The sequence below is a fragment of the Spodoptera frugiperda genome, chromosome 1 (genome assembly GCF_023101765.2).
Source record: "Spodoptera frugiperda isolate SF20-4 chromosome 1, AGI-APGP_CSIRO_Sfru_2.0, whole genome shotgun sequence".
Lineage (NCBI taxonomy): Eukaryota > Metazoa > Arthropoda > Insecta > Lepidoptera > Noctuidae > Spodoptera > Spodoptera frugiperda.
In genome coordinates, this window is record NC_064212.1 from 12761267 (window position 1) to 12786228 (window position 24962).

At 36.2% G+C, this 24962-nt stretch overlaps 1 protein-coding gene across 3 annotated transcripts in view; it reads right to left on the reverse strand.

The window, feature by feature from the left end:
- LOC118273326 (leucine-rich repeat neuronal protein 1-like) overlaps positions 1-24962 on the reverse strand; it is a 245848-nt gene that overhangs the window by 93741 nt on the left and 127145 nt on the right. For all 3 annotated transcript variants that reach the window (XM_050697179.1, XM_050697183.1, XM_050697182.1), the window contains one exon: positions 18874-18924. In XM_050697179.1, the coding sequence (XP_050553136.1) occupies positions 18874-18924 (51 nt within the window). The remainder of the gene's footprint in view (positions 1-18873; positions 18925-24962) is intronic.

The following is a 24962-nucleotide window of genomic DNA, read 5'->3' on the forward strand; positions in this document are numbered from 1 at the left end:
AAAAAAAAAATATAACTAAGAGACATGATCACCGCTTATGTCCCATTCTAACTTGAATCGGTCGAGTACCTATATGAAGTGTGAGCATTATCATTTTAATTAATAAATTAATTAATAGGTAGGTACACCTGCTAATGACAGTTTATATTCTACTACACTTAATATAGGGTGCTTCTAATAGAGAATATTTGGAGATTTCAATTCGGAGACCGAAATTAAAGGACCTTGCTATTGTTATTAAGAGCTTTATTTATAAGAAGTTAAGGATGATTTTTGTTTATGATAGTTTGATTTTTAAATGTCTATGTTGAATGCTTAGTTCCCTGCTAGGCTCTTACGACCCCATGAAGATTAGGATGGTCAAACAGTTTTATAGTCATGTACTGCATGGTTAAATCAAAATAAAGTAATAATTAAAATAAAATTTATAACAAAATTAACGTAATTTAAAAGCCGCATCACAAACAGTTATAACTTAGTTATACGAATAAATACATATCCATTTTATGTTGATACATTGGACAAAGATAAATACAGGGTATGGGGTGTCAACTTAAATTGGTGGTTAGTAAATATATTTGTATTCCTATAACAAATCATTTTGGAGTTGAAATTCATTGCGGTGTGGAGTGGTTTACTAACATAACGTACTTCAAACGACATTGCATTGAATACACGCTATTGTAACTCTAATTGCGAAGGTGTTAAGAGTCAGAATTGATTGCATGTAATTTGGGGATACGTTTGTTTGCTTATGGGAATGTTCGATATTTGATTTTGTTATTATCTATAACAATTTGATTATAACCCGTGTGAGGAGAGTTTATTGTGATTTTTTTAGAAAGCTTAATGGGGCCTAAGTGTAAAAGGTCTTTGAAAGTGCTAAGCTAGATTAATATTAAAAGTATTTGCCTTAGATATAAAACTTAATTTAATTAACATCACCTAATCACAAATAAACTTAACTAAATAACATTTTTCCCAAAGCTTTGGTACAACACGACTAAAAGCCCACCCAATCAGTACAAGTCAAATAACCTCTTAGTTAAAAATCAAAACCTTTTGGTGTAAACACTGAAGTCTATTTACCATTCGAACCGTAAATAAAAAGTCGGGCTTCGAAGCAATATCGGGCTCTGTCAAAGCCCAAGAGCGGAACTTGAAAAAAGGGGAAAGAAGGGGGGAAAGAAATCAATCGAGCCAGCCCGATAGTGGCCATTAAAATATCGTTGAATTTCAAAAGGTGGAGACGTTCGATAGTTGGACGCAAGACGTATCGCCAGAAATGGACTTTTGATGTAAGTTCCGAACGCATTCGAGAATCGAACGCTCATTTCGATTTTTGAAAACTCCAACATAATGGCTGAATGAGTGGAGTTTATATTGAAGAAGAAAAATTTTAAAAAGTTAGAATTCTTTAAAAAGTTTTCATATAACCCCACTGCCGATGCCGGCCGCCGACCTTTCTCGGAGTACTTTTCAAAATTAGAAGTTTCACATTCATATTTTAAAAACCTGCCATTAAAGAGTGATCGCATGATTAAAGTTTTATAAAAGTGTGCGTCTGTGCAGTTGCAATATAAAACAGGTTTGAAAATCAAAGTAATGGAACTAAGAGCGGGTGGTAAAAAAATAAGAATCCGAAGTATTGCAGGGCACAGTTCATCGGTATCTGTATTTTTCACCCGACTGGCCGTATCCCCTTAAGACGGGCTCCGGAGCCCGGCTAACGAAGGTGCCAACTCGGCCGGATAATGCCCCTATTCTGATATTCCTAACTTTCGGAACCCGAATATTTTCTAAAAGATTCACGCTGAATAAGATTCGTAAAAACTTTTACTTTGTACGTGCAGTGATTTGTAAAAAAGTTTTTATTTGTTTTTTTTTCTTCGGGTTACGGAATTTGGGAGCATGCAGCCTTTATTTGAGTGTCGGAGAAAGGAATGACGGCGATTTATGAAAATGGAAAAGAAACGTCTTTATACACATTATTAGTTACAGTAAAGCTGGTTAGGTACAAATTAAAGATAATATACAACAATAATAAAAAGACTACAAGATACAATCAAGCAATAAAGATGAATGATAGCTCAATTAATAAAGGAAAATACTACAATAATGAGCCCATACATCATAAACGTCTTGCATAACACATGTCACACAGAACGGAATTATTAACACAACCAAAGGAACCGCCAACCAATGACAATTAAGCACAGATTAAAAATTTCGTCACTCTTTTTATTTAAACACATAAAATGCAATTAATATAAAACTAATGATGGTATTAACATAAGAAATCAACATTTTATTCGTAATTAAGTTATTAATGTAGCTGTCATTGTGATTATAAAAATTGATGAGTGTCGGACAGGTTGACATGGCGGCCATTTTGAAAAGTTGTTGTAATAAAACACGTTGATTGCTACCGTTGTAAAATTAATTGCCCATATATTACTGCCTTGTAAGTTTCTCGGTGTAAGACAAGCGATAATTACCTAAGGTAAGAAACTTGTTCGGTTTATGATGAAAGTTGTGAAAGAGAATTTACATATAGACGCCTGTGTCTGTCTGTGTTGTAATCATTAGATGTTGACGTTTGAAGTACTTATTATTTAGACGTAAAGCTATAATTTATAGAGCCTTGTTATTACTTCATGCATTCATTTATAGGTACACTAATTACCAAGAGTTTTAATCGTATATTTTTTAAATGTTCTAAGATTTTCTCCAGTGTCGTAGATGCGTTTATACACATACATTTCAAACACACATATACTAATGGTATAACATCCTGAACTAACAATTGGTGAAAATTTGATGTTTCCAAGAATATCTTTACACAACCATTCGAGGAACAACTTGCATGAAGTTCCACGTAATAACGGACAGTTTAGCTTACAAAACAAAGGTTTATCTCCACAAATAAACTGAAACTGAGTACAAATGTAAACTTGTATGCTAACCTCATACTCGGGACTAATAAATAACAGAATAACGCCCCGGTTCGCTATTCCGAGCACATCGGTCGGACGGGCGGCGCCGCGCCGTATTCTTAGCTAATTGTAAACCACTTCGCGATGGTACGCTGTGAGCCACGCCATTTTGGCCCTTGAAAGAGTTAGGGAAGGGTTAATTGTATTTAGTTTGTATGCTGAGGAAAGGAAAGTTTTAAAATATTCCAAATTCACATTTTCTGATAACAGATTCGGTTCATTGTAGAGCCCGCAATAGTAACTAAACTACTGATATATCAGTCGTGAGGCGACAGTTACAGATTACCTGATTGATCACAAATGCTGGACTGATTGACTACAAATCTCAAGAAATCTACTGAATAATAAAATTAGATTTCCGATCGAATTAAATTTGAGGAAAAATTCGCTCTCCTCCGAGGATACAGATAAAATTAATAAACATTCATTTAAAATTCAGAACATTCCTTAAAAAGTAAAAATGTAAATAAAGCGTGTTCTCGAGATTCAAAATGATTAACGAACAAACGATGACAAAACCACTTTGTCGTCCGAAAAACATTATCTTTACAAATGCTGATCGTCAAGACGTCTGTTCTTGTCGACATTTCATAAATAACTGATATTAATTCAGAGCTCCCTTTTGAGTGGAGGCCGTACGGAACGAAAATACGTTATCCGAATCAACCGTCATGACAAGACGTTTGTAGTTATTTTGTTACGTCATTTTTGGCGGAATTCTGACAGAAAATGTGGGTCGCGAGGAGTCAAATTGTCCGCCATTATGGAATTGAATCGACGTTACGTTTCATCAACGTTCCTTCTACGATATTAATATTAAATTCTATTTGGGAAGCGGAATAAACATGGCGTTTATTTTTGCTTGCAAGTTGATCTTTATTTTGACGTTAATTTGAAGCATTCTTCAGCTTTGTCACATTGAACATGATAATGTTATTTTTGCAATAGAATGTAGTCTTAAAATTCTATTTCATACGGCTCAAATTGGCGGTTACCGAAAAATCTTTTAATTGAATATCGCTTTTAAAAATCTAATCGAAAATATTCGAATAACGAACTGGCAACTAGGTTTTAATTGAATTTATTCACGTCTCACATGACGTGGTAGGGTGAGCGCCCCTGTTGCCGGCCAGCGTGCAATAACACGTCCGAGGGGCAGTGTAATGTGAAAGCGTTTTGTGGTAATAATCGGATAATAAATATGGCGGCGCCGACGACGGCTACCTCCACCCTATTTTGTAAAGTTTGTTTTCCTGTGCCAGTTCGAGTTCGAGTTTTATGAATGTTTATGTGTTTTTCACTGGGACAGCAAGGGTACAATGCGAAGTGTGTTTGCAGTCACTTCGAGTTTTAAATATTGGAATGGACCAATAATGTTTAAGTAAAACTCGAGCTTTTAGTGGTTTGGCGCCAAATGTTCAACCAAAACCTTTGATTTTTGAAAATGAAAGACTAATTTTGTAATTTACAAATTGTAATGAAAACTAGTGACTATAATTTTTGTCTCTAAATTAATTAAGTTTGCCAGTAAAACAAACGTAACCTAAATAATTCGACATCATAACCTAGTAAACTAATTTGCACGAGTAGTATTATCATGTGACGTATTTTATAGTTTTGTGGTAAAATGTTAGTAAATAATCGCTTCGCTTGCGATGCATAGCGGGCATCGCTTCACGCACTGACGGTCGTGTTGAGCTCCACTTACTAAAACATGTTGTAATTTTAATCTACAATTGTTTTCACATTTTATCCAATTTGCGAATTAACCAAAGAATGTGTGTCTAACATCTTGCCATAATTAATTTTGCTTTTTATTTCACAAAAGTCGTTTGAGGAAAAATTGTAGTTGTGTTTAAGATTTCTTAACTTAATTTGTAAGTATGTGTTATCTTAGTTTTTAAGTTTCCAGTCTAGATAATTTCTTAAGTGCTGTATTCTTTGCAACCATTTGTGTAGTGTACACATCTATATAATTAATTACCAACATTACTATACTGAACAAACAAAAAAAAGCCACGCATAAAATTTCACACAAAAACAAAAAAAAAATTGCCAAAATAAAAGAGCCGTAACGATAAAAACGACAATTTGGGGATAAAGGCCGGACCTTAGCCGATACGCCGACGACATAAAAATAAATAAACCCGTTGTTCCGATAAGATAATGCTAGGCGACAATTAAGTTAAACGGCGAACGTCCACGGCAGACATCGGGAACGCATTTTGCCCGGGTAATGTGTGAACCGACTAGCGGACGAAGTGCTTCACCTACAATTGAATTAAAGGAGTTTGCTCTGCATTGTTTATAGCCGTATGCCGTAGAGTATGGACTCTGGCTATCTGCTTGTGACGTGTAGAAAACGTTAGGGTAAAGAATAATGAAACCGGATAATGCAACTGGAAACTATGAGGAATAGAAAGGTTTTCAGAGAACTGAGACAAGTGAAATGGTGTCTTTAGTGGCTTGTATAGAGTGTAATTTAAAATACCTCTTGGATCTTAGATACATATTTGTTGTTTGTAGTGTATTTTAGGGCTCACAAGTTTGAAGCAAGGCAAGTTGTCAATTGGCTTTAATAATGACACAATATTAACTTCAAACACTCTTTTTTTATCTTCTGTTCCTTGTGTGTTGTGTAATTTCGTTTCAATACATATTAAAATCTACAGAGCACATCTGTACTGAACTCACACAAGACTGGAGGGGGACGTAGCTTTGTACTTTTGTACCCACTGGGGAATATCCCCTTTACGTCTGCCGGAACCAGTGACCTTAAGGAAAATACTAGTATTGTTTAAAAAGACCCCTCGCCCTTGAGTTGTAGGTTATTCCATAGGGGCTGGTCTCCTGTCTGATTGTGTACAGTTAGGGAGCACGGGAGTGATCAATTATCCACTCTTTTTTACAGAATCTTTAAAAGGCACATTTCGGTTTTAGTTAAAAGAAATCGTTCATCCGATATTGGTCGGCTAATGGAACGCTTACCTTATTTGAACTTATATGATCAAGTATGGATAGATATATGGCCTTATGTGAGAAATATTTTCATTTTCTGCTGCCTACCCTTGTCAATAGCTCAGAGTTCATAATATATATTTTTCCGCATCAGCTGTCGTCAAAGCAATATGTGTTGTTACGTAAATCCGTAAAACAATATAAACGTTCGCTAGAAAAGTAATCATTTAATGTACTACTTTTAGCATCGTAAATTTTAATAACGAACTCAACCAAACCAGACTGTTTTACTAACAAACATGTCCTCAAAATCACATTTATAATGTTGTCCTAACAATTTCGGTTCAAAAACAAATCTCATGAAAATTGTAAACATTTTCGTTGGTACATTATGAAATCTGCCGGCAGTGGGCAATGTTAACAAACATAAAAAGTAGGTCGTCATGTCCATCTGGGATAACAACGTTGTTATTAGAGACTAGCCGCATTAATACGTATTATAATAAATATTACTTATTATACGAGTAAAATGTACGCACGATATTTATTCAACTTCTTTATTTCGCCTACATAATAAAGATTTGGTCTGGATTAACAAGATCCCTTTCATAGAAGGCGCGATCATTAATAATGTATGTGAATTAAGGAAATAACATTTCCAACATTCATTTTCTTTTATTATTTGCAACAAAAGTGTAGTATTAACAATAGTGTTGACGCATCGTGTGAAAACTAACAACATGGCGGATTTTGTCACAATAGTTCCGCACGCGGTGACTTTGTCAGGAGGTATTGATCCTATAGAATATTAGTTTAGGGTCCCTTGGGTCCCGTGGGGGACTTGTGTGAAATTGATGCTATTATTGTGCGAAACGGTTAGAATTGAATGCCACGTGACCGGCCCTGCAGATGTTTCAACAAATATTTTACTTGATATCGACCGAATCACAAATATTGACATAATCAACACTGTTTAAATTAATCAAAATATAGGAAATGTGGCGATAGCATCAATGTAAATATTTTAACATGTTATTACGCGGAAATTTGTATTAGTTAGTAATTGACAGTGAGAAGTTCTCGTTTTCACAGATATACTTATCTGTTACCAACTTATACATAATATTATAAAGATTAAAGGAGCGAATATCCCGAGATAGAGTTTTGATTAAACATCTGTGATCACGTCAAAAATAATTTTCTATTAAAAGATTTATAGACGAGGGAAATCTTAAGAAATAATTTCATCAACCCTTAGCGTCGGATTAAAGAAACAAAATCTTTACAACTTTTACTGTAGAAGACTTTCATTAAAAAAAATCCCAATCCGGAGATTACGTCAGAGCTTGTAATCAGAGTTAAAAACAACATTGTTGAATATTTTAACACCAGCCTAAGGTAGGAAACTAAAGTTAAAGTTAAATCCTTTGTTTAGAAGAGGATTACCGGTTCGCTTATCAGCTGCAACAGTGAAGCTTTTTTATACTCGTCTAGTTTCAATTAAGCGTCGGTTAATTCCGGTGCTAAGTGCTCGGTTTAAGTCGCGACTTAATTTATTTCCGGCCGCAATTTATGTCCGGGATTAATGTAATGAAAGTCCCGCGGTAGGTCCCGTGCTAATTGCTACTCCCGATTGTCTAAACAAAAATAAGGGGACGTCTCAAGGAATTTATCGCGGTAGGTATCGTTAGCGTTTTTAATGGTAAAGAGTTACGCTCGTTAAAGGTTGCGTCGTGCAGCAGTTTTCCGTCTGCCATTTTTATTTGTTAATTACCTCCAAAAAACTGCTCAACGTTTTTTATCACATAAAAAGTAAGTATGTAATAAATTCTCAGCGTTTAAATAATTGAAACATTCGTCTAACTAATCCGTATGAGAAGGGTAAAGTGTTCGATTACAGCGCAAGTACTTTCGCAATACAATCAACATTACACACGCGGCAGCTGTGGAACCCTAAATTACGGGTCGTTCACTCGTAACGAAGGGTTCCTTGCACGAAAAAAAGCGTAATACAAGACTAGAATTGACAGTTTAATCTGTGGAGTGGCGAATGACTGAGTGGGGGCGTGTTCTCTGCTATGTGTTACATTTAAAAAGTTATTCACTGTATCGAATGAAATACTACACCGTAATTATTAAAACGTGCGAATAATTGAATTTCTAAAAAATCTACTTTTTATTTATAGTTGTGGTAAATTTCTCAGAGGGTTGCATTTTCTTTTCCCGCCTAATTCATGATTGACAGGTGACATAAGTGACAGCTAATGACATTAACACAGATTATATACATGTTTTTTATTCCACAGATACTGTGAAAACAAACGTTGAATTAAAATTAAAATCTTTTTTGAAAACTGGCATTTATGCAGTTAAGCATTTATTCTACATACATATATGCATACAATGCAAGTTAAATAAAAGTTTGTTAAATAAGCGTCCATGTTCCTAATAAAAATACTTCTGTAGAGAATGGAATAAACTAATAATATATCAGAAACGATGAAACGAACTATTTTCAAATAAGTTTCGGTACATATTTAAACAGTCCGTTTTAGGTATAAAATTAAAGGCACTTTATTACGGATCGACCCGAAATTAACATCGGAAACGGAATTCATTAACATTATATTAACCGCATAACCCCGATACGATTTACAAAAAGATAATGTGCCTACAGTCACTTCATGGTGTTTCGAGTGTTTTTTAACCATTTCCATTTAATTGTAGGTGTTTTTTAAAACGAATTGCTTACACGTAGATAATACACGTATTTTTAGGTTCTTATTTTGAATTTTCATTGTTTTTTTTTGCATGGAAACGTATTTGTTTTTCTTTATTCTATTTTTAAAACTAAGCCTTTGACATAAACAATCCTAAATTACCTAAGAATCACGGTTAACTCACGTACATTAATGGAGATGAGTAAACTGTGATTTTTAGTTAATTTAGTATGTCTCAAGATAGTTATTATAAAAATAAAGCCTAAGCCTATTATACCCTTATGTAATCTGTATGCAATTTAGCTACAATAGCACAGTTAACTATGAGACATTTGAAATAGATTCATATACGATATCTTCGTACACGATGCACAGATGTATTGTATATTATTCTCTAATTACATTTTGATAACTTCCTACAGCCTCCATATATGTACGTTCGGATACAACTACAACATTAGAGTGAATGGAATTTTAATGAGCATATTCAACTTCACTCTATAGCGTATCCGAACATTGGAACTTAAATTTTGATTTGAAAATATAGACTATGATTAGAAAAAAAAAATACAATCAGATGATATATTAATTCTACAAGTTAATAAATATCTACTGTTAATTACTTTTTATATTATTATTCGTACTATTCGACCTTCTACGAAATATACAGCGATCTAATAAAATACAAGTGGCTAGACGTATTTACGAAGCCACACACAACAAACAATAACATTAATAAGTCGGTAAGATAGAGAGTCATCAAATATTTACTTCGCTTATGACGCGAATACATAATACGTTTGGTCGGTAAAATATTCAAAAGCAATCACCGATGCCATCGATAAAAAACCTTTCGTGTAAAACGAGCGGGAACTTGGCATTTTTGGAATTTTTCGCTTCATTTCTGAACGCGTTCGCGTATTTTTTTTTTACCTTTTTTTTTTGCTATGCTTTGACAGTCATTCAGCCAGTTGCAAAGTTTGGATGCTTTATTCGATTAATCGGTCAGTATTGCCAGATAGGGATTCCCTTAATATTTGGGGAGGATTCGGAATATTTTTTGTTCTTTATTTGGTTTTGTGCATTTTTTGACACCAGAACTTGTGTTCGCTTGTTCGTAATAGTGTACGATACACAATGAGTTTGTTGTTTTTTAACTTTAGACATAGTCCAGTCATTTGGTAGATAAAAAGGGGGTTACCTGGAATGTTTTCCGGGAGTTTTGAAAATTGGTGAATTTATAGATTTGGGTATGCTCTTTTCGAATTTCAACTTTGCCACCTCGTACACCCGCCGCTCGCGCCGCCATATTGAAAAAATGGCGCCTAAAAACGGTTTTTTATTAATATCTCCGTTCCGACGCATTTTACGAAAAAATATTTATCTACAATATTAAACTAGAAAAAATTTCCTACAATTTATGTATTGATAACTTTTTCATAAAATCAATAGTTTTTGGCGTACGAGCGCCGCAAAGTATTATTAGTCCAGTCAAATTAGGATTTCACCTCGGAATTTGAGATACCCAGCTGTAATTTTGTATATACTTGTATATTGACTGCCTGAAACTTGTCTCAAAACCTACATATGGTAGGGTGTAAGCAACTCTTAAATTTTATGGTCAAAGGTCCCAAAAATCGGTTCTTTGTGCTTTTTTGGAAATATCTCATTTCCTATGGGTTTTTAGTATTTGTATTTAGTATCAATATTGTACAATACAAAATTCTCTACAACTTTTGTTTTAAAATATTTTTTATACGGTGAACCGTTCTCGAGATAGAGGGGGAGAGCGCGCGGTCACTGCACCTGTTCAAAATTTTTTTTTTCGTCTAACCTATCCGTGATGGTTGTCTATGGATAGGCCATTAAAAATACGTCATGGTTCCTAAAACCATTTTTCGTCAAAATCAATTGTTTGAAAGATAGACACTTCCAAAGTGGAAAAATGAGGTCTATCGAATGTGTCCTGCCCTCTAACTTTTAAAATAAGTGAGTAAGAAAACTAAAAAAAATATATGCTGTAGATTTTAATGGAAACTTTCAAAGAAAATTGGTTTGAACGAGATATCATAATTAGTTTTTAAGAATTGATACATTTAAAAAAAACACATTGTATGTACACGTGGTGGTGCAGATGAATAATACTTTGCGGCGCTCGTACGCCAAAAACTATTGATTTTATGAAAAAGTTATCAATACATAAATTGTAGGAAATTTTTTCTAGTTTAATTTTGTACATAAATATTTTTTCGTAAAATGCGTCGGAACAGAGATATTAATAAAAAACCGTTTACAAACAATGTGTGTTGTACAAACAGGTTAGTTTCGGTAGGTTCCTGTTTCTGATGTTATATGTGTTATGTTATATGTTCCACCGTGTCCTCCGGGCGGTCTTCGCAGTGATGACACCCGGGCGTTTCCTCCCGCCCAATCAAAAACAGGATCCTACCGAAATTCCTGTGTCCGCTAAGCACCTGCGTCAGGCGGTAGGTGAGGACGCCATGGCGCCTCTCTAGCCACTCCTCAAACAGGGGACTTACCTCTGCAATGACAGCGAGCCCAGCCCTCGGTTGCGACAGTCGTTGCTACACAACACACATTTTTTGTACACGTGGTGGGGCAGATAAATAATATTTTGCGGCGCTCGTACGCCAAAAACTATTGATTTTATGAAAAAGTTATCAATACATAAATTGTAGGAAATTTTTTCTAGTTTAATTTTGTAGATAAATATTTTTTCGTAAAATGCGTCGGAACGGAGATATTAATAAAAAACCGTTTTTAGGCGCCATTTTTTCAATATGGCGGCGCGAGCGGCGGGTGTACGAGGTGGCAAAGTTGAAATTCGAAAAGAGCATACCCAAATCTATAAATTCACCAATTTTCAAAACTCCCGGAAAACTTTCCAGGTAAAACTACCAAATGACTGGACTAACAGTGATATTGGACTTTTTGTGGAATTTAGTCCGATTCTAATTCTTAAGATCCAATACGTCAATGTTTTTACAAAAACTAAAAACACGTTTTTAAATATTATGGACTATAACCACTCACGACACAATGTTATTTTATCCTCGCCAATTACTTCCCTATAGGTCGCACACAAAAAATATCGATTCATAATTCGATTACTCGACGCACGACGCTATTCGGTTATTTATCGTGTAACCGGTGTTTACAATACGGCTCGGCACGTGTGTTGCTGCACGTGGTATTACAATAACAGCCCGATCAAAGACCCTGTCTGTATAAACTACTGATTAAATTATAATTAGCCGCCCCACTAGTTGTGGTTATACGGTTTTTAAAACTATGTCCACAACTCTACATCAAAGCTGATCAAACTTTGTTGTTTCTTTTTTCAAAAGTTTAAATTCTTTTTTGTGTCGTAATTATTTTAATGTTACCACGCCTGATATTGGATTATGTGTGTTGGTACACATGTTCGGTTTTGAACTTTTGAAATTGGAACGAGAAAATTATTGGTTGTTACGAAAAGTTTTGAAAAAGTCTTGTTGTTATGTTTTAATGACGTATATAAATAGTAAGGCGTATAAATGGCTATAGCATTATAATTATAACTTTGTGTAAGTAATAATTATTATCACAAAAGTATCTTATTAATGAGTTATAGTTACGTATACTTCAACTGAAGAGCTTTTAATGAAGTGAAGTTCTGCGCCTAAGAGTGACATTTGGCAGTCGTGTTTCCAGCATGGCGGAATGGAAGCAACGACTGTCGCAACCGAGGGCTGGGCTCGCTGTTATAGCAGCGGTAAGTCCCCTCTTTGAGGAGTGGCTAGAGAGGCGTCACGGCGTCCTCACCTACCGCCTGACGCAGGTGCTTACCGGACACGGAAGTTTCGGTAGGTACCTGTTTCGGATTCGGCGGGAGGAAACGCCCGGGTGTCGGCATTGCGTGGATCACCCGGAGGACACGGTGGAGCATACAGTAGCGGTGTGCCCTGCATGGGCTGAGCACCGCCGTGTCCTCAGGGATGTGATCAGCGACGGTGACCTCTCGCGTCCGGCTTTGGTTCAGGCCATGGTGCGGAGCGAGGGGGAATGGGACGCCGTCTCCTCCTTCTGCGAAGCAGTCATGCTAGCTAAGGAGGAGGCGGAGCGCGTGAGGGAACGATCCTCCTCACGCCCCAGCCGCCGCAGAAGACACTCCGGGCGTCGGGGATCGCGTGACGATCTCCGGCCACCGTAAGTGCGGGTCTGCGGACGGCGAGTAAGGGTAGCTCGCCGCCCGACCACAACCAGACCCGTGCGTACGGCGCGTCGCGTTCCGCGCGCGCCTCAAAGAGCCAGACCACCACAGATGGGGCCTAGTTGGGCTGATGCCTGATCCGGAGCTGCGGACAACGTAAAAGGTTACCGGGGCTCCGGCTCAAAGCAGGAGAAGGAACGGGGTGGTTTTTAGTCAGTAAGAGTCTGACACTCCCTCCCGCCTCACCCAAGGCGGGAGAAGTCATTGGATGATTTTCCCCCTCAAAAAAAAAAAAAAAAAAAAAAAAAAAAAAAAAGCCACTTGACCAACCAAAAAATCTATTTTAAAGGAACAAAATTCACAGCCTACAGCAACTACTTGCCCTAGTCTCTTCAAAGAGCAAAGAATCTAAACCAATACGGGACTGCACAAATACGGGCGGGAATTAACGTCAGGGGAGAATGGGCCGCGGCCGTACACCCCTGGATAGCGACCCTTTGTGCCACAGATAATGCGCATGTTATAAACATATAATTTACGCTCGTAGGGACGCTTTTTTTCCAAAAACTGCGCAAAAAGGGTGTCCGAATAATAAAGGATATACTTTCTTGATTTTATCGACGTTGTGTGATCTTAAGAGTTGATGATAAGGGGCGAGTACGATACGATACAAAAGGGTTGGTTTTTGTTGCCAGATAAAAATAATCTAGTTATAAAATGGAGAAAAAGAAACGAAACTGTTTTACGGAATGTCTTATCATAACTTGAGAGGCGATTTCGAAAAAGGAACGTTTTAAAAAATATAACAAATGACAGATTTGAAGTTTGGAAATTCGAATCATAGACAAGAGATTATTTCGAATAACGAAGAAAATTGGCACAGATTAAATTGAAATAGTTTGTATATCATTCTGTCTAATTACCGATATGTTGCATTATACATTATACATTATTCAGAATTGCTTATGTTAATGAGCAATAAACTCGTTACTGAAACGACTCAATTTGTATGTATAAGCAATACTAAGTGCGTATTAGTTAAAGCGATATTAATCGCAATAAATAATGTAATGCGTAGATCATAAATAAGTTAGCAAGACTGGCACACGATAATGTCTAGACGTTGAAGGTCGCCATTTTTTAGATATTGCCAGCGCTTATAATATTTCCAGTGTCATTTATGTCATTTAAAGTTTAGCAAGAAGTTACTTGTCGTATTTATTGGTATCTATTAGAGCTTGTTATTGAATTGCATATTTATTGATATAATTTTCCTTAGATGAAACAGAAATTTGATATTTCTTAGTCCTGGTATTATTTAATCTTCTTAAAAGTTACCGTGTATCTATTTCTGTCATGAGTTCCATTACAAAAATCAGGTACACCTACGAATCAAGATCACACCTCATTTGTCATAACGCTTCGCTAAGCCTCAAATTTCTTGTTTCCTATAAAAAATAATATTCTGAAAATATCAAATTGTGAATTTTTCCTTATTACTATTTCGAATTTAGGACGTTCTGAAAATATAGGTAGACATGATATTTCCAAGAACAGAATGATAGCAGAAATACTTTAATAATCGTGGTCTCATTCAAAATAATTTTTAACATACTTTTAGTAGCAAATGCGAAACGCTACCAGGAGTTTATAAAATGAAGCAATTCTTTTCCAGCTAACCGCACTGCGTTCGTATTTTAAAAATGTTGTAAAGATTTGAGGAGCGAGGGGTCAAACGTTACGGTCTACGGTTTTGGCGCGCTCTTCGCGAGGTACCAGGCGCTTAGAAGGGCCGAGGAGTATTAAACTAGCCGTTTGAAGGGGAGGTACTGACAGATGTGCGGTCCCCTCCCGTCTACCGTGTCTTAGCTCCCGGCTCTCATTTGAAAGCCATTCGTTCGTTAGTTACGACCTCTAAGGGGACAACATGGGGGTGACTCGATATCGCTTTTATGGACAATTTGAGACGAATCGGTTCCTCACTTACTTTTTGGAAGTTTTTCGCAGTTTCGTCAGAGGTTTGTGGGGGTTTGAGTGTTATGGCAGATTTATTTATTTTTTGTATGAATCTTTTTGTTGGCGGTTGCTCATAGTTTACTCGAGATCAAAACTACTAACTATTTAGTTATAGTACTTGCCATTTAGTTAAATTCCTAACCCCCAAAAAGGCAACGCACTTGTAATGTCTCTGGTGTTTCGGGTGTCCATATGCGGCGGCGATTGCATACCATCAGGTGATCCGTCTACTCATTTACCGGATTATACCATAAAATTTAGTTTCACAATTCTAAAACAATGCAATCTAAGTCACGAAGATAAAACTCAAGTCACCAAAAAGTAGACATATCTCTAACCTTAGGTGATCAATACCTGTTTGTAAAGTCTCCGTGACTTTTAGAATTAGGGGGTTTGCCTATCTCTCGACTTAATTTCGGCCGGGGTGATAAACGTAATGAATGACTAACGATTTTTCAAAGTTATGTGACTCCGGGCTTAAAGTCAAGCTTGAGTTTCGGTTTCACGTTTTAGGGGTCTTTGTTATTTTGTAAATTAATAGTTTTTAGTATTTTTGTTGCTTTTTAAGTTACGATTAGTATTTTTTGTTTTGGTATTGTTATCATAAATACTGTTATACAATACTGATACTGTTTGAAAACGAACTGTAATAATTATTTCTTTATGAAGCATATCATATTTAATGGTATACTTGCATAAGAGGTATTTCATGTGCTTCTAATCCTGACATAAAGTAACAAATAATTACAATAGAAGTATAAGTAAGTTACCATTGTTTTAAACAAATAACAATTTTTAATTCAAAGTAATTATGCATAGATCACATCAAGTGATAAAATTGAAACAAAAAAACATACACTGTATAATTACCGTATTTATATCACCCTGTCACAGTCATTTTACTACACCTTTATACCATCGCAATAAGGTCGAAAATCGTTAAACCGAATTTTTCAATTTAAACCGTACGGAACCTTTAACTGTAAGTTATCTGCTTGATATATGAACAACTGTGACGGGGTTAACAAAAATGTTAAGATAACACGATGCTATCGTTCAGCAATTTGTTCAGTAAATTTATGAGCAGATTGTAATTAAAGTTATCTCTTGGCGTGTACGTTGAATGAATACGTAGCTACCAGCATATGAAACTACACCATTCTGTGAAAATTCTCCAATCGATTTTGAACCTTAACTTCGAAAAGTAAGGTTGAAAATCTGTTACAGAAATGAGACTGACTGGGGTAACTTGACATGCCGTTTGCATATTTGGTTGTAAAAATATGCGTGACATTACAGTTAAGTGGTTGATGTTATTGATATGTGTTTTATTCTGAATAATGTAAAGAATTGTATTTCGTTGGTACCTTTAGCTTTAGCTTTGGTCGAGTGGTCATAAGTGCAACTGAAAAGTTTGACATGGACAGTTTGTTTCGGGTAAAACAGTGCTACCCTTTTTTATGGCATAATCCAGTAAACGATAGTAGATGGATCTCCTGATGGTAAGCAAGACACCGTTACAAGTGCGTTGGTAATGGAAGGATTGGTAAGGGATGTTATTGGGCCTCCAGTAACCTTACTCGCACAACGAAACACAATGCAATCATTGTTTCACGTTGCTTTTCTATGAGGCTGTGGTACTACTCATTCGGCTCATTTGTGCCGAAGCCTGGCACTTGGGGATAAAGACAGATAAAACCATTCAGTGAATCAGTGCATGTACATTTACTATCAGTAACTACAGTTACTATCAGTAAGACTTTAATTGAGAACACTAGCTTTGCAAATCTATACTGACGTAATTTTAACTTAATACTTTCTGTACACAACTTGCAACCACTTAAGAATACACAGAAAACTTATCAACAATACAATAAACTACAATTAAACTACACACAAGATACATCGATCACTTGAAACTTTCATCGAAGAAGAACAAGAAAAAGTATTGCTTTTAAAAGCAGCTATTTATTTGCAAACAGCTTTTAGCCGAGTTGTGAACGTACTCGTGTCCCACCGTACTGTATACTCACATCTCTCGGATTACCCGACTGAGTCAAGTCTATAAGGGTGGTACATGTTTGTTCTCAATGCTTTTGTATCCCCACCGCTCTCGCTACACTTTCCAACATGTTTATTGCAACAGAACACACTATATGGTTAGTTTCAAACGTATTTATTTACCGCTAAGTGCCTGCCACTTCGTTGACTGATGCCTCGACCCAATTTTATATTAAGTACCTACGCTACGCTACGTGTTACGAAATGCGTCCCGTCTTTCTTTATTAGCACTTTGAAACCCTCGTCTTATAATGTTATTCATTCATTTATTATTCACAAAACTTCGCAAACACTGTCCCAAAGCAAAGTCCGTGCACTTAATTTTGCCACTTTTCATTTTAACAAACTCAAGTAAATTAAAAATTAAAGCCAACGTAACATTCAGTTGCATTCGTGAATGTTTCTAAGTGAATTATGGATGAAACGCTAAGCTCATATTTATTATCACGCCAACATATATAGGGGGGGGGGGGATCTCATGAATTTGTCGTTAAAAGCGTATTCCAGATGCGCCCTCTAAAAGCGGAAGAGGTAACATGCACCGAGGGTGGCGGGGGGAGGGACGCAGAGTGCCGAAACAAACATGCCACAGTGCCGAAGGCTTTCTCTGCTTGTTTGTTTGTTTTGCCTATTGTTGGCTGCCGATACAATGAATTATTCAATAGCACTAAGTGGGTATTGTACAACGAAGGTGGGGTAACATTAGTAATAGCACGAATTCAGTCCACTGGCTGAGTTCTCCAAAGAATTCCCCGAGCGAATTGAAACGGAACGGTAACGATATTTTTTAATTCCGACGAGTTTGATCGTTTCGCCAAATGGAAATGCGCGAACTGGGGATGGCCATTACCGAAATAACAACAAAAGAGAATGTTTCCAAATCAGTTTACCTTGTTCATAATATCCTACCGGGGTTATTATAATACATAAATTCAAACAAAAGACAAGAGGAAACCGCGGCGCGAACTTAAAATCGTCGTCCGAAACTCGCGTTACAAAGTCAGGAAGGAAAAGTCCCCAAAAGTTTGTCCGAAAAACCGGGAAAAACCCCGAAAATTTAAGTCCAACATTCTGTTTCCGTCGGACCGGGGCACCCGCGTAAATATTATTCGGGACTTTCTTTTATTCTCTTTGTTTTAGACGCTTTATTATTTGCGGTCCGAGGTGAGGCCGCCGAGGTGAATCAGCGCATGCTCCACGTGCCAGAGGAGGGGGATTAAAAAATAAACCCCCACGATCCACAACACAACAAAAAACCAAATAGCAATTTCAGCGTAACCGAAAAAAACCTCATATAAAAATGATTCTAAACAAGATTTTAAAACTTTTGTCCTTTTGATATAAAGAAACAAAAGGGAACTCTTCTAATTTATGTATTTCTCTTTAGTCTTCAAAGCGGAACAGACCCTCTTCAAAAGTAATTGACAAATTTGTTCAAATACAAAAATAAAAGGCTGAATGTTTTTCGCGTCCCGTTCGAGGCGAAATCGTCTCGCGTAATTAGTTCGCTAGGATTTCGAGGTGGAGAGCACGGGGTAGTAGAGGGGGGGGGGTCCCGATACATTCCGCATCTGTCGTAAAGTCGGAATTTTATTCTTACGCATTCCGCATTGGCGAGACCTTTATGAAAACTGTCCCCTTCACACTTGATGCGAATAAAGCAAAGTAGAGCCCGTAATTCTTTGAGTGATATTTTGGGGATCATCGGACGGCAGATGGCGCGATATTGGACATCCTAGTTTTATGCGAAGGTCCTTGCAGAAAATGTGAACGTTTCTCGAAGGTCGTAAAACAAAAAGCCATCTGTCATGAACTATGCGCTCCTAGACGAGCTGAGCTAAAGAGATTATGAAGGTAGTCCAATTTGGAAGACGATTTTTTTATGATTTTTCAAAATAAAATGACTCACCGTTGGCATTTGATTACATGTGTCGTTGCAGTATGGACTGGAGTGTGTACTCTGTAACAATGAAATAAATATTATAAGTATCATCATAAATATAAAATAATCATCTAGTAAGACTTTCATGAAAGCCTGGCTATAAAACTCGATTTAGAGACTATTTGTATCCCTCTCTGGACAAAGAATGATATTAATTTAAAATCTTTTAAAAAAATCCATTCGTCCGAGTTACTCGTGTAACAGCTCGATGTTACTAAATTATTTCACTCAAGTAGAAATTGTGTTAAATTTTATATTAGTTTCCTTTATTAGTTGAAAAATGAGTTCTTCTGTGCAGGCAAATACACGTGCTTCTTTCTAAACTTGGACATGACTATGTGTAGTGACTGTAAATAGAAAACGCATTGCAAGATAAACACACGTTATGTAAAGCACAGTTTCACTACTTTAATGTGTGAATGTATCTTAAAATAGCTTTATGCACTTTGTTTACTACAGACAGTAAAAATAGACCAAAAAACAAATGAATAAACAAAATTTTAAAACCCATGAAAACAGAAAACACCGAAATTGCAATTTGGTATTTTTTCAAAAATAACACAACAGTGTTATTTTTTACCAAATAAACCATGAAGAATTTATAAATTCAGATCGCAGAGTTTCCCCAAAAAAAAAGAATAATTCAACAAAATACGTAGCAGACTACCGTATGAACCCTTTCCCAATCAGGATGGAATTTGTCAATGGAGTCATAGTAAAGGAAAGGAAAGAAAAGGCTGCTTTGTCAGGCCAATGGCCTGAAACTGTAACACCTGGGCTTTGTTGAGACGTTGTTACATGTGAAAGTAATTTATTAACTAACGTTTCGAAGCGAGGAAAACGTACAATATAGAAAATGCGAGGGAAAAAATAGAAAGGAGTATTCCTTTATTTGAAAGAGCAAATTTTTTTGTTCAACGAAAAATACACGGTGTATAAACAAACGTGAGGCCTTTTACCGTTGAAATAAGTGGGGTTGAAGCAAAGGGATTTTTTTGGGAAAATTCCTATTCGTGATTATTTGTGTAATATTTTATGTGCGCGAACACGTCAATAAACTAAGAGCTGAAGTAGGTTGGAGATTTAATTTAGACATTGATGTGGAGCAATGAGTTGTTGAGAAACACGTCCATATATAGCTTAGTATTGTAGCAGAGAAGACTTTTAAAAAGAAAACAATAACATTTTTGACAGGATCTGAGTAACGTAAGGTGAAGGTAAATAATACAATCCAGACATTGATGTGGGCAAAACATTGGTAAGAAGAGTAAATACCTCAATACTGAAATAAACAAATGTTTACCACGTGGTCATCTACCTCGAATCACCGTCACGGTCCCTTGTTCCAGAAACCGTCACAATTAATCCCTTAAATGAAATCTAATTTGTCCGAAAACCCATTCAAATAAAATTGTCCCTTTATTGTACGTATAATCATGTCACCCTAACCCCGTATTAAAATCATTAAAAAATATATCCATTAACAGTACACAGGGTTATAAATAAATTACAGGGTATCCACGCATTCGGGAGTGTCCGAGGTGGCCATATTTCACGGGCGGGCCTGTCCCGCGAACGTGTCGACACCTTTTTGCACTTTTTTTCGTACTTTTTGGGCAACGTGTGGACACATGAGCGCGGGTACGTGTCTGTGGCTTTTATACTGTTTTTAATAGATAAATAGCGTTGTAGTTTGACGGACACGGGAATTTTAATAATAGTGCCATAGATACCGGTTTGCTTTGTCAGCCTGTACGGTTGACGGACATTTTTCTTTGTATTATTTTTTAACAATTATTCTGTGCGGGTTTGCGGACGATGAAACTGCTGTGATTTTTTTTCCGCTGACGGGGAAAAGTCAATTGTCGGGGAAAGAGTGTTTTTATATTCGGAACGAAATAATTTGCATATTAAATATTTTTTCAGATTTCGCCATCAAGTAAAAATTACGCAACAAAAATTAATCTGAAAAAGAAATGGCAACCAAATACATCCCTAATTATGTAGGTGACACGGAAAAAAACAATTACGCGAAGGTCCAAACAATAAAAAACCGAGACACTTGTACAATAGGACACATTATCCTTTTGACATTGTCATTTAAAACCGACTAATTCTTTTTATGAACCAAAATACCAACAAAACAAAACATTAAAAACAGTTCATATTTCACGTTTATGTTCAAACAAGAACGAATGACATTGACGTTCACAGAGCTAACTGTATTTGAACAAAGAGCTCTATATAAACTGCTAAACATTCCATTCACTCGTTCATTTGTTCATTCGTTCATTAAAGGCAAGGTCGAGAAAAATGTCTGGCGTGTAATTAGTGCACTCAGTGCCGTACAATGTCTCTCGGAAGTGAGTTCTCTTGTTTGGTTCCGTAGATACAATCTTGGACAATTCAAAGACAGTATTTTAATCCTTGGTCATTACTTTATTCTTTAGTTATTTACTTTCTTTAATTTACCGTCCATTGTAGAGTACAATTATTTCTTCGTTCAATCTTAATTAGATTTACTCTTTACAATTTTATGTTCTCGTTACGTAACTATCTCTGACCTACATGTCCAAACCTACATGTGGTACAACGAGACAGGTATCAGCTGTGTAAAAAAAAACTAAACGTGTAGACAGTATGGACACGTCCCAACACATCGCAGCTTTTATTGTGGAATAGATCGCAAAAATCTGACGTCCGAATTGCATATACGCAGTCAGAAATATCGCCGTGCAATACAATTTGTGTGATGACTACGAGATTGCAACGATACGAGTGCTGCAACATATTGGAATGTGCAAAATGGTCTTAAAAGCAACATTTGCTGGGACGGTAAAGATTGCATTCGGAAAGTCATTTCTGAGAATACAAAATAGAGGAGTCGAGATAAAAGGAAATGAAGAGTACTGTGACTGAGATGATATGCCATTTGTGGAAATGGAAGGTTATCAGGATTCTGTAGATGTTGAAGATAAAGTGTTAGAAATGAGCTCAGATTGAGAGAAAGTCATATATTTTGTAGTGTTTTTGGCTTATTAGTTTGTGTTTATAGAATTGAAGGTCCTCTACAATGGACGATGACATAGTTTGGATCAATTGTCAGTGTGCTTGTCCAGTTAAGTAACTGGACAGCCTAAACCGATCGGGTTTGCCTGTTCTAAGTAACGGACTTATTAGCAAATCACCATCAATGCGGGTAATATTTGAGATAACAGTTTAAAAATCCAAATTATTTACCAAAACAAATGTTTAAACAAACAAATATTTATGACACAAACGAATGAGATTCCCTCCCATGGAACCCGAAAAACCGGCAAGTGTGAACTCGAAAGCGCTTTGTACAGATACCATTATGTCTGATTTATATTTTGGAGCTGTCAGTCCACAAACACGTATTCCTTCCGACACGACGATGAAAAATGATCCCTGTTGCCATGTGCTATTGTGGGATTTTGATACATAACGCTTGTAGGCAGAGGTTACATAATTTCTTTTGACTGATATGTTGTTTGATTGCAATGTAGCTTGTTAAGGTTACTGGGGTAGCTGCCATTTATCCTCCATAACCATATTTTTATAAAATAGGCCTAAAATCTGCCAATCGGTCTAGCTAAAGAAGTGCGGACTACCTAGCGAGTTACCGGAGTTCCTGCTCGAAAAGCAGGAATAGAAACGGGGTATTTTTAGTCAGTAAGAGTCTGATACCTCTCGCCTCGCCCAAAGCGAGATTTTCATTGGATGACTTTGCCCACTTAAAAAAATCATCTTTAGGTTGTGGAAAACAACTGCTAATACCATAGCTTTTGACTTTTTTGACAGTCCACACTGCTGAACAGAGACCGAGGTAACTCTATCTCACTCATAAGGAAATGATAGAAGAAAAACAGTCTAAAGATTCCACGACAGTTTACAGTAAACATGTTCCAATTTAAACGTGAGATAGTAGTAGGTACTACAAATAATTCCACTTCCATAGCCAAGATGGCATTAAACTAAGTTTTAGGATAGAAAGTTTGCCCTTAAAAGATCGAGTTGTGAACTAGTTTGAATAGAATTAGAGTGAATTCTGCAGTTGATCTTCAGTTAATTAAAACTTGATTTAAGTTAAACAAACTTGCAAGATTTTAGTACGAATATCTTATGGTAAATCAGTGGGCTGACTTATTAAACTTGTTACGTTTTAATATTAGTAAAGTTGGAATATTAAATACTTTAAATAGATGAAGCTTTTTATAGAAATTAGTGGTGGCCTAGAGGAGAAAATTCGTTTCGCAATTTTAAATACGTTTTATATTTACACACGTTTTTAACTTTAATTAGGTGCCTAGTTTATTTATAATGTTTTTAATTATGTAAATATATATATCGTAATAATGTATTTGGCAACTACTCGGATACATAAGTAACTACAATGTTCTAAAAAAAAATGTTATTATGTACAGCATATTATAATGAGACGAATGGAATTTACTAGAGGAGGCCTATGGGGTTCCTATCAACAAAAATATTGAAGATTAGTTATAGTTTCTATTGTTACTTAATCATAGGACATAAAAATGAATCTAGGCTTAAATAAAATGTACAGCATGTTTCAAATGAATGCTTTGATTCTAACTTTGAGCAGTACGGAGCGGAGCTAATCGGAGCTAAGCTACATAATCTATCATGAGATAATAGCTCTAGTCGAGAGCTGAAGGTGCGGTGTCGGGAACTTGCGACTAATTGCCACTGAACAAAGGGGAGGACACAAAGCGTTCGTAATGACCGACGACATCTTTAAGAGAGCCGATTGACATATTTCTAGTAGCTTCAGTTATTGTATTGTGACGTTGCAGGTTATTGTAAAAGCTGTTTTATGTTTTGTAGGTTTAAGGGTTAGTTTTGATTGTAATTAAGTTTAGGTTAAGGATGAAAATGCAGTACTTCAAGTTCATATGTTACTCTTCATATCAATTACTAGCGAGCAAGCCACATATATAGAGTTACTAGTTGCTTGTTCGGTAGTTATTTTAGCTAAGTATTGCTTTTCTAAACTCCGAACTCAAAATCGATGCACCAATCAGCAATGCCGTGGCAGTTTGTCACCCAATGCGTATGCAATCCGGTGTGCTCCGGATTAGCACAGGTTCGATACCAAGCTATAAATATAGCAACTAATGCCAGTTGCACGTACGTGTGCCGGTAAGATTGTGTCGAACCCAAATTCTATGTCGAATTTTTTGTTGAAAATCCGTTTCAAAAAACCGGAATGTAGGCCAAAGCGTATCAGTTGACATATGTAGGCGGTGAATCGAATAAATGTGTTATCTATACCAGTACAACTTTGTTCTATATTTTTTTATAATTTTGTGGAAACTTTTTTAAGTAATTATTGATTAAAAAGAGTATACGTTTTGGCAGCCTTTTGGTGTGTTATGAAAAATTCTGTGGAATACATATTTCTCACAATACGCTGTACATTTAGTATAACGTTAAAATTCATGGAAAACCGTATTACATATGCCACGTCCCATCTTTTATTCGTCGAAATGGTTTATTTATTTATTCAATTGAATAGAACGGTACAAAAAACCAATTATACCACTCAATATGTTATAAAAAGTGAAACAAAAATAAAAATATAAAATTTAGACAATTAATATTAGTTCATTCATCCATCTCTTTTGCAAAATTTCAAGCATTCCTACAAAAATAATCTTCTTTCTGGCGTTGATTCACTATGGCGTAACAAACACTGAAGCTAGCTTAAAATTATCAATCACAGGATACAATACCACAATTCATCCCAAGACGATCACTGAGAAATTAATTTTCACAGAAGTCCTTTGTGACATATCACATCAACAATCTATTAAGTGCCCACTGCTGACCAAAGGCCTGTTCTCGCACGGAGATGGTTTGACCATTAAGCATTAATCTTCGACATATACATACATATAATGACTGTGTCAGACTCAGCGTAAAATTTAGGCAGGTACACAATCCCACACGCTTGTCACACACAGACTAAAACAAGCCAATCATAACATCGTCAGTATATCAGTCTAAACACA